Raw genomic sequence first — 11,447 nt, forward strand, 5'->3', positions numbered from 1 at the left:
TATGCAATGTGATCAAATTATTTGTTATCTTTGACGGATCCTTACCCATGGTTTTAGACATGTGCTCATTGCCTAAAGTATTTACCTTTTTTATATTTTATATATGTGATTACACTGTTTATTCAGTTTAATAAATTATATGAAGTAAGAAATTTGAACTCTAAGCTTTTGATCGAAGATACATATTCTAACTAATTGAGCTATAATCAAATTTGTTTTACATAAATATACTAATAAAGCTGGTTTTTAACCCTCATGACTTTGCTTTAAGTTTTGCTAAAAAGGTTCAATATGATTAGAGATATGTCCTCATTTATGAACCCACTGACCATTCCCTTATCTAGTCAATGTGAAACTTTGATATATCACATTCTCAACAATCCCCATTTCGAATAAATGACCACTGAACATTTCTTCAAATAGTCATCTGATCTTCAATTTACACTTGAGGGCACTGCAAACTCTACCACAAAGTAGATCATCCATCCGAATTACACTTGAGCACACTACCTGCCTAGGGCTCCCACTTCATTATTCGACAACTAAAGATTTTATCGACGTGACTTTATCAAGGCCTAACTCTGACACCAATTTGTTAAGAATCGACAATCAAAGATAAACAGAAAACGTAAAACAAAAGAGAATCGACATACTAAGGTTTACATGGTTTACTAACAGTGTATTAACTGCATCTATGGATAGATGGAGAATAGTTTATTATAAGAAGGAATTATTCATAATATAGAACAGGGGCGCCTTTAGAGTTCTCTAAACTCTAGGGTGAAAAACGTAAATAATATAAATATGTCAAATATAAATTCAACTTAAGTTTGATATCCATACTTGATCGATCTAAGTTCTAGATAATAAGTTCATGGCATTTGAACGAAGACCTTTATAAAAGGGTTAGTAATTTATTGTAATGCCAAAGCTGAGTATAGTTGATTGACAGATGAGACCATAAAAAATTTATAGTTTCTAACTCTTACCCAAGAAAAGTAATTTGTTGTAGTGGTTTTTTTTTAACCCAGTTCTAAAAAAGGAGTACGTGCAATATGAGAATTATTGCACTTCCCAAGTGACCATTACTTAGTACTATTTTTGTGTCCAAGTATGCTTAAATGCAAAGTTTTTCTATAATTGGAAGTCATAGCTATTGAATGCAAGTGTGGATTATAAAATTGAAACACATTGAATCAGCCAAGAGGGCTTTTAGGGAAATAATTACAATATACAATACGAAATTTGATTACATACATTATTATATCATAACGAAGCAAACATATATAATAATAATTAATATATGGTAGAGATATAGTAGGAAAATCAAGTTAACGGCGATCTTTGAGGAACGCCCTTTCGGCGGTTCACGGCGGTGCCGATATCGGAGATGGGGAAGCATCTCGGCCGGCACAGAACCGCCGCTAACGATTTCACACAGCTACGATTCTTCTTCACTAATTTAATGGCGGCGGCGGTTTCTGAGACGGCGGAGGGGAAATCCAATTCCAGAACGGAGGTTGGGGTTTGGTTTTCTGTTGTGCTTCGAGTTGGAAGATAATCATAATTCCTTTGTTGTTTCTTCATTATTTCAATTTTGTCATTCACCTTTTGATTCATCTAAAGAAAACACACAATAATTAGACATTAACCCTTAAATTATTGGTAAGAAACTTGAAACCCCACCCTTATATGTATGATATTAATATTTAGAGGAAATTTGCCAAAACCACCTCTTTATAACTTTCTTCTTTTATGCTCTCAAAGTTTTAAAAATTGATGATAAATATTGAGGCTTTTTCTATTTTGTGCCTAACAATCACTACAAATCTATTTCATAAAGTATTCTCTCAACAATATCTATCTTTGTATATCTCATCAAATTCTTCGATCGCACAAAATTTTCTCTCTTTTTTTGAAATAATTTAATTTATTTTTTATGTGTTTGATGAGAATAGGATACATAAATATAAGTACATTTCAAGATGTACCCAACTATTTTTCTAAAAGTAAATTTTATGTATGGTAAGAACTATAAACTTTAAATTTTGAGTTAACTAGGTCTATAAAATTTTAAAATAAATGGAGAATGAGTCCAAACACGTATTAAATATAGAATTATAAGTTCAAATATATATATATATAGTGTGTGTTAGATGGCAAACTTAAATAAATTCAAATTTTTATTTGAATATTTTTTAAAGTTGAATGATCAAAATAGACAATTGAAAATTGAAAAAAAAAGCAAAGTACTAAACTTGTAATTGATTATATTTAGTGTGAGGTTTTTGAAACATGAAAAAGTTTAGTAATTGTTTTGAGGTAAAAGTTCAAATTCACACCAACATTTTCTGTATTAAAAAAAATGTCAAATTTTTGTCTATTCTATTAAAAAATATAAGTGAAATTATAAATTTAGTCAATTAACTTTGATATTTGTATCTATTTGATAGTCGTTGAACTTTGAGAATTATAAATTTTATACCTGAATTTTTTATTTTTTAAATGCACAAATCTACTAGACACAAAATTAAAAGTTTAGGATCGTATTAAACGAAATAATTTTAAAAAGTTTAAATTGATTAGAAATCTATTAAATATAAAATAAACACAAACAAATAATGAATTAGTGTATAAAATAGGTAAAAGAAAATGTAATGAATAAAGCATAAAAGGGAATAAGAAAAGACCTTGCATGAAAGAGAGCAAAAGAGATATGGATATTGAAGACTGCGAAGGCATGTGATGCACAAATTACCCGATCCTCCTCTCAAACCTCTTCTCTTTGCCCTTCTTTGTTTCAGAAACACTACTTTTGCTCTATTTGTTGTGTATGGCTGTTCAAAATATCACACAATTATATTTAAAGTACACACATTATATTATAACTTAATATTCATGGCAAACCATAATAATATATATATGCACTATAATATCATTACTTGTACAAGAGAACAATTCAGCAGCTTCTCAGCATCTCCTAGTCGTATAACTTCATGGTACACATATCTTCTTATCTGCCCATCACCAAAAACCAACCCAACCAAACCGTCATCGTCCCAAAAGCTTTAGCTGATATGTTATATTACAATACATTTGAATCAAAATTAAACTTTAATCGTCAGGTTAAAGAAGGAAGGAGAGAGTAAATTACTGATTTTCATACCTATATAATTATATTATAATTTCTTACTTTTCTTTTTTGTAGGTTCAATCAATTTTGTTCATATCTTATATTGATGTATACCATCACTGAAAATTATATGGATGTTAATTAGATTAAAAATAACATCTACAAAGAGACAAAATTCTTGTTAAGATACTATTTATACATAAATAATTGCATTTTAGGCTACATTCATTTTTGTGCATCTCATTCAATTGTTCAATTTAATTTGGCACGTGACAAACTCTTCTTACTTTTGTTTTAAATTATTATTAAATTTTTGTTTTTGTGAGTGACTAAAGGGAGGGAGATACACATGCTCTTGTACGTAGTGAATTCAAAAAAAAAAAAAAAAAAACTTAAGTTGATGAGTTACGATATACCTGAAGAAAAGTATGAGTAGGATGAGAAGAGAAGCAAGAGAAGCAAATGGCAGAGCAGCAAGACAAGCAAAAGAAAGTCTTGTCATTCTTCTTACAAGACTTGTGAAGTGAACATGGAGTAAAGAATTTCTCTACTAGAAGAATTTCAAGCCATTTAGGAACTGAATTATTCTCATCAGCTTTTCTCACCATACTCACCTGTAAAACACAAAAAAACAAAATTAAACTAAACCCACAAAATAAAAGTATTTAAAAGAAAAAAAGAGACCTTTTTCTTTTTTGTAATTTGAATATGTACGGTCGTTGTAGAAGGAATAGAGAATGTGAAAGAAAGATAAGGCAGAAAAAAGTACTTATGGAAGCAGAGATTGATGAAGTTGAAGGCATCAATATCGCAATTATTTAAAGCATTTAACTTCACAAATTTCAAAAATACAACCCCCCCTTTTTCTATGTTAAAAAATTATTGCAATTTAATTTATTTATGTATTTATTCGGGTTGAATTTGTGAAGAGAAAGAGAAGAACATTTAATAAGAATCACGAGGGCAGCAGAATGCCAATTAATTAATCCATTTATTCCACACTCTTCTTCTTCTTCTTCTTCTTTTTCTTTTTCTTTTTTTTCCTTCTAAAAATTAAATTATTTGAAAATGGTGACCACACCATTGCATTTTTCCTCCCATCCTTCTAACTTCCTTATTGTAAATTTGTTGATCGGTTTAAATGCATATATGAAAGGCGGCTCTTTCTTCAATTATTTTCCCCATTTATGTAATGATATTTATTTAAACTATATATGAATTCAAATATTTACTTAATAAAGTAAATGATGTATTGAAGAAAGCAAAGGGATTTAGGAATAGAGAAAAGGGTAGTTTGCATTGCGTAAGAATTAGACCATCAATGATACCATAGATGTTTATCCTAAAGCTCTAATACCACAAACAATTCATAGCTAGGAGAACAATAATATTTGAACTTATATGTTTATACTTGTTAAACACTAATTGACTAATAACTCGATATTATAGATTTTATAGTACAAGTAATATTGCATATATAAGATTTAGTGATAACGACTCATAATGGACTACTTCTGCCAAAATGAGCAACTCACTGACATAAAGTTTGTATTATCAATTTTGGGGTTAGAAGTTTGCTTCTTCATCCCACATGTTGTTGAGTAATTAATAATAATACTAGATTATTTCTAAACCTCTATACTTTTAAATATGAGATTTGTTGAGAAAAAATTGTGAGAAGATAAGTATATTTTTTAAAAATCAAAAGCTAAAAATTAGGTCTCGTTTGATAATAATTTTGTTTTTAGTTTTAAATTTATTTTTAAATTAAGTCTATAATTAAACATCACTTTCATCTACTAAATCGTATGTTTTGCATCTATATTTTAATAGTGTTTTCAAAATTCAAGTCAAAATTTGAATAAAAAAATATTTTTTGTTTTTGAAATTTGGCAAAGAATTCATATGTTGACATAGAAAATATGAAAAACATAATCCAGAAATTCTGTGAAACAGATACAATTTTCAAAAATTAAAAATAAAATAGTTACTAAATTACAGGGCTTTCATCTTTGTGTTCTTATAATAAATTTATCAAAAGTTAATATTTATACAAACCATTCAAATATATTACAAACATTATATTAGTTAATCTTGTTTATAATCTAAAACAATACACTTTACCTTTGTTTTATCTATATATATATATATACCAAGCTAAAGTTTTTAAGCAACCCACTCATAAAATAATAATTATTTGAAAATTACCTAAATAAAAGGATTGTATTTTAATTTAAAACATGAATACATAATGTTGAACTAAATTACAAAATATTTTCGGTGATATAGTCTCTAAACTTTTGTTTATTATAGATTAATACTTAAATTTTAGATTTTGTACGAAAAAATCGAAAAAGGAAAAAATATATTAAAATATTAAAATGAAAAGTCATGATGAGGAAAATTCTAACAATATTTATGAATATTATAGAAAATAGATGCCCATTGTCCAGTGTCCTAAAGACTATGTGTCACCATTCATGTTGTCCATGTGTCTTGTAGTTATTCGTATTTGGTGTCCATGTAAATCAATATTCTACTTGCCACTTTGCCTATAAATAGTGACATTTGATGGATCTTAAAATCATATATGCAATAAGAATTTCACTTCAATTTACATATTATCCAATTTTATAATTTTAGTTGTTTTATGCTTTTAGTTATTTTGTTTATTCATTATTATTATATTATATTTTCTTCATATCCTTGTTCCCGTTTTGCTCCTCAATTTTCACAACACGTTATCAACATGAGTTCCTGTCATTTTTCCCGCTAAAGGTACGTCCTAAATGTATGTCGATTTTTTCCTCTTCGTTATAATTAATAAATTTAATGTTAGTTTGTATATTCAATATCTATTAAATTTCTGACGTAAGTACAATATTTTATGATAGTACTGCCATGACAAATCTCACAAAATTAGAATTTTCCACCCTTGATATTAATGACAATAATTATTTGTCATGGGTACTTGATGCCGAAATCCACCTGGATGCTATAAATCTTGGGGAGACTATTAAAGAAGGAAATACGACATCCAGTTAGGAAAAAGAAAAAACTATGATTTTCCTTCGTCATCATATTCATGAGGGATTGAAAATGAAGTATCTTACAATAAAATATCCTTGTATCTTGTGGAAAAATTTGAAAGAGAGGTATGATCATAAAAACAGTTATTCTTCTTAAAGCTTGTTATGAATGCCTTGAGGCTACAAGATTTCAAATCAATAAGTGATTACAACTCCGCATTATTTAAAATCAGTTCAAAATTGTTGTTATGTAGAGAGAAAATTATTGATGCTGATATGTTAAAGAAGACATTTTCTACATTTCATGTCTCAAATATGCTCATGCAGCAACAATATCGAAAGAAGGGTTTTAAACAGTATTCTGAATTAATTTCATTTCTTCTCGTGGCCGAACAAAATAACGAATTATTGATGAAAAATCATGAATCTCGACTAACCGAAACAACATCATTCTCTGAAGTGAATGCTGTGAATTTTAATAATAATTATGGTCGAGGTCGTGTTGCAGTCGAGGTCGTGACCGTCGCAGAGGAAGAAATAATTATTATTTTCGTGGTGGTCATTCTAATCATTTAAATTTCAAAAGAACTACACAAAATGATGATCACAAATGAAAAACTCCACAACATAAAAGTTCAAAGAGTGTTGAAAATAAATATTTCTGATGCGAAATGGTTGGGCCTCGGTTACATACCTATCTACGTCAAAACACTTAGTTGACCTTTATCAAGCCTCCCTGAAGGAAAAAGAGAAAAATGTGGAAGCAAATTTTGTATACCAGGATAATGATATATTTGACTCATCCCATATGACAAACTTGGATGTGGCGGACTTCTTTGAATCTCTTGAAGAGAAGATTGACACAATTGGTGGCACATCAACTGTTACGTTTGACTTTGAGAATATCTAGATTTAAAGTTGTTGTTTTCTTTTATTTATTTTCATGTTTTTTTAGTAACTTTTGTATATTTTAAGTGTTGTTTTTCTTATTGTAATTATTTTATTTTAATGAAGAAACGTAGATCATTTTCATATGTTGGGTGATTAAAAAATGAGCAAAGAAGATCTATGTCTGGCAGTGCAACTACACATACAATACTTAAAGTTAAAAAATACTTTTCCAAATTGACAATGTTGAAAACAAAAGTAAATACAATATCAAGTTCTACAAACTTGATCAAAGGTTTTGAAAAAAAAAATATTATTTTTCCTTGAGGAACAAAATTTATAATTGACAATGCATTGTTCTCTAGTTAATCAAAAAGAAATCTTCTAAGTTTTAAAGATATACGTTACAATGGTTATCATATTGAGACTAATAGTAAGAATAGTGTGGAATATCTATATATCATATCCACTGTCTTAGATGAAAAATATATACTGGAAGAGTTGTCTGTTTTATCTTATGGATTGTATTATACTCATATATAAGTAATTGAAACATATGCAACAATGAACCTGAAATTCACGAATCCAGACATATTTACAATTTGGCATGACCGATTGAGTCATCCAGGATCTATAATGGTAAGGAGAATTATTGAAAATTTAAATAGACACCCATTGAAGAACCAAAAGATTCTTTAATTTAATGAATTGTCATGTGATGCTTACTCTTATGGAAAATTGATAATAGACCATCACCAGCTAAAGTGGGGATAGAATCACCTGCAACTTTAGAACGAATTCATGGTGATATATGTGAACCCATTAACCCACCAAGTAGACCATTTAGATATTTTATGGTATTAATAGATGCATCTAGAATATGGTCACACGTATGTTTATTATCAGGTCGAAATCTTGCATTTGAAAGATTACTTGCTCAAATAATTCAGTTAAGAGCACAATTTCCTTATTATACAATTAAGACCATTCGTCTTGATAATGTCTGTAAATTTACATCCCAAGCTTTTAATAATTATCGTATGTCATTTGGGATAAATGTTGAACATCTTGTAGCTCATGTTCATGCAAAATGATTTAGTAGAATCATTTATAAAACTTTTGCAATTAATTGCAAGACCATTACTTATGAGAGCTAAGCTTCCATCATTTGTATGGGGACATGTTATTTTGCATGCAATATCACTTATACACATTAGGCCACTAGCTTTTCATAAGTACTTGCCATTACAATTAGCTTATGGTCATGAGCCAAATATTTCCTATTTGAGAATTTTTGGATGTGTAGTATATGTTCCAATTGCTCCATCATAACGCATTAAGATGGGTCCTCAAAGGAGGTTAGGAATATATGTTGGATATGATTCCTCATCAATTATTAAATATCTTGAGCCCCTAAGGGTGATGTATTTACTGCACGATTTGCTGATTGTCATTTTAATGAGACAAAATTTTCCAACATTAGGGGAGGAATTAAGAAATTGAAAAAAGAAATTATATGGATTGCATCGTTATTGTCACATTTAGATCCCTGTACAGATTAATGTGAACTTGAAGTTCATAAAATAATTCATTTGTAAAATATAGCAAATCAATTGATATCTTAACTGTACGGATTGCTAAGTCACATATATCAGCTACAAATATTCCATAAAAATTGATATCTTAACACAACAAGTTGTCACTAATGAGTCTGGAACATGCCAGAAGAGTGGTAGACCAGTGGGTTCCAAAGATAAAAAATCCGCGAAAATGAAAAATAATGATTAATGAAAAAAACTTGGTTGAGGATGTAAATACCCATAAAGAAATCATCGACATGACTAGTGAGGAAGGTGAAATACGTAAAGATAATAATGAGATTTCAATAAACTATGTCATGATAGGAAAAAGATGGAATCGAACTAATGTAATTATTGAAAATATTTTTGTGTATAATGTTGCTCTTGATATTATATCTGAAAATGAGGATTTTGAACCAAAATCTGTTGAAGAATGTCGACATAGAAAAAACTGGCTTCAGTGGAAAGAAGCAATCGAGGCAGAATTAAACTCACTTTCAAAACGTCTGGTTTTTGGACCTGTAGTCTGAACACTAGAAGGTGTTAAACCTGTGGGATACAAATGGGTATTTATGAGGAAAAGAAATGAAAATAATGAGCTCATAATATATAAAGCAAGACTAGTTGCATAAGATTTTTCATAAAAACCTAATACTGATTTTGAGGAGACGTAATCTTCAGTGGTGGATGCAATTACATTAAGATATTTAATTTGCTTGACTGTGTATAAAAGTCTGAATATGCATCTTATGGATGTAGTCACAACATATTTATATGGATCTCTTGATAATGATATTTATATGAGAATCCCAAAAGGATTTAAGGTACTTGAAACATATACATCAAATTCCCGGGAATGGTATTCAATAAAGTTACAAAGATCACTATATGGATTGAAATAATCAGAACGGATGTGGTACAATTGCCTGAGTGGATATTTATTGAAAGAAAAAGATCAAAATAATCCAATATGTCCATGTGTTTTTATAGATTTGTTATTATAACTGTATATGTTGATGATTTGAATATAATTGGAACTGCTGAAGAGCTTTCAAAGGCAATAGAATATCTTAAGAAAGAATTTGAGATGAAAGATCTCGGAAAAACAAAAATTTTCTTGGTTTGCAAATTGAGCATTTAGCAAATGAAATATTTATTCATAAGTCAACTTATATAGAAAAAATTTTGAAAAAATTTTATATGAACAAAACACATCCATTAAATAATCCAATGGAAGTTCGTTCATTGGATATAAAGAAAGATATATTTCGACCTCGAGAAGATAATGAAGAACTTCTTGGTCCTGAAGTACCATATCTTAGTGCAATTGGTGCACTTATGTATTTTGCTAATAATACAAGACCAGATATTGCATTTTCAGTAAATTTATTTGCTAGATATAATTCTTTTCCTACAAAAAAGACATTGGAACATAATTAAGCATATACTCCGCTATCTTCGAGGAACAATCTATATAGGTTTGTTTTATTCAAATAAATCAAATTTTGATCTAGTTGGTTATGTAGATTCTAGATATTTTTCTGATCCACATAAAGTTAGATCTCAAACAGGTTATCTATTCACATGTGGAGGAACTACTATATCATGGCAATCAGTGAAATAGATTATAACGGTCACTTCCTCAAATCATGCTGAAATTCTTGCAATTCACGAGACTAGTGGAGAATGTGTATGGCTTAGGTCAATGACTCAACACATTCGTGAAACATGTGGCTTGGCTTCTAATAAAAACCTTCCAACAATATTATACGAAGACAACACAACTTGCATAACTCAAATCAAAGGAGGATATATTAAAGGAGATATAACAAAACATATTTCACCAAAGCTTTTCTACACTCATGATATTGAAGAAAATAGTGAGATCACTGTACAACAAATTTGTTCGAAGGATAACCTGACAGACTTATTTACAGAGACATTACCAATCTCAACTTTTGAAAAATTGGTGCACAACATTGGAAGCGGCAACTAAGAGATCTTAAGTGATGTTTTCATGGGGATTAAATATATTGTATTTTTTTTAGGAGTATGTATTATATGAAATATGTACTCTTTTTCCTTCACTAGAGTTTTTCCTAATAAGGTTTTAACGAGGCATATATCATATATATAGATGCCCAATGCTTAGTGTCTAAAAGGCCATGTATCACCATTCATGTTGTTCATGTGTCTTGTAGTTATTCATGCTTGGTGTCCACGTAAGTCCACATCCTACTTGCCACTTTGCCTATAAATAGTGGCATTTGGTGGATCTTAAAATCATATATACATTGGTAGAGAATTCCACTTCAATTTACATATTATCCAATTTTATAATTTTAGTTATTTTATGCTTTTAGTTATTTTATTTATTTATTTATTATTGTATTATATTTTCTCCCTATCCGTGTTCTCATTGTGCTCCTCAATTTCACAACAAACAAATAGTTATATATTATTAGAGAAAAAAAAGGTCAAAACTACATATTTCATACATATAATTTATTGGAAAAAAGTTATTATTCCTTCCTCAGTTAAAAATTAAAATATATGTAATTTTGACATATTATCCTTAAGAAAAAAAAGTAAAATATTATATTGAAATATTAAAAAAAATAATATATCAAATATTAAAAAATAAAAATTGGGAATAAAAAAAATAAGATGTCGTTTAATAACTGTTTGGTTTTTTAAAAATAAGCTTATAAACACTATTTTCATTTATTAAGATACTATTTAATAACAGTTTGGTTTTTGAGAATTAAGCTTATAAACACTATTTTCATTTATTAGGTTTTCATGCGTTTTTTAATG

General features: G+C 28.9%; 1 protein-coding gene across 2 annotated transcripts; it reads right to left on the reverse strand.

Annotated features, from left to right (window-relative positions):
• Nucleotides 1-1,173: 1,173 nt before the first annotated feature.
• On the reverse strand, nucleotides 1,174-3,992 carry LOC120068405 (protein RGF1 INDUCIBLE TRANSCRIPTION FACTOR 1-like). 2 transcript variants are annotated; one of them, XM_090309894.1, is made up of 5 exons: nucleotides 3,903-3,992; nucleotides 3,550-3,747; nucleotides 2,943-3,017; nucleotides 2,691-2,837; nucleotides 1,174-1,620 (listed from the first exon to the last, which is right to left on the reverse strand). In XM_090309894.1, the coding sequence occupies exons 2-5, from the start codon at nucleotides 3,739-3,741 to the stop codon at nucleotides 1,327-1,329; spliced, it is 708 nt and encodes a 235-aa protein (XP_090166020.1). In that variant the 5' UTR covers nucleotides 3,742-3,747; nucleotides 3,903-3,992; the 3' UTR covers nucleotides 1,174-1,326. The 2 variants fall into 2 exon arrangements, with proteins under 2 accessions (XP_090166020.1, XP_038876089.1); XM_039020161.2 differs by having other exon boundaries at nucleotides 3,818-3,941.
• Between the last annotated feature and the right edge of the window lie 7,455 nt (nucleotides 3,993-11,447).

The sequence above is a fragment of the Benincasa hispida genome, unplaced genomic scaffold (genome assembly GCF_027475165.1).
Source record: "Benincasa hispida cultivar pf3 unplaced genomic scaffold, pf3_genome.v1.1 HicScf388, whole genome shotgun sequence".
Taxonomy (NCBI): Eukaryota; Viridiplantae; Streptophyta; class Magnoliopsida; order Cucurbitales; family Cucurbitaceae; genus Benincasa; species Benincasa hispida.

What these genes read in the sequence shown, in the direction of transcription:
- LOC120068405 (XM_090309894.1), bottom strand. Translation starts at nt 3,741, where the DNA reads ATGGTGAGAAAAGCTGATGAGAATAATTCAGTTCCTAAATGGCTTGAA. An exon ending in CTACTCATACTTTTCTTCAG is followed by an intron (nt 3,018 to 3,549) that starts GTATATCGTAAC and finishes GGTGATGGGCAG; the next exon opens with ATAAGAAGATATGTGTACCA. An exon ending in TGAATTGTTCTCTTGTACAA is followed by an intron (nt 2,838 to 2,942) that starts GTAATGATATTA and finishes TATTTTGAACAG; the next exon opens with CCATACACAACAAATAGAGC.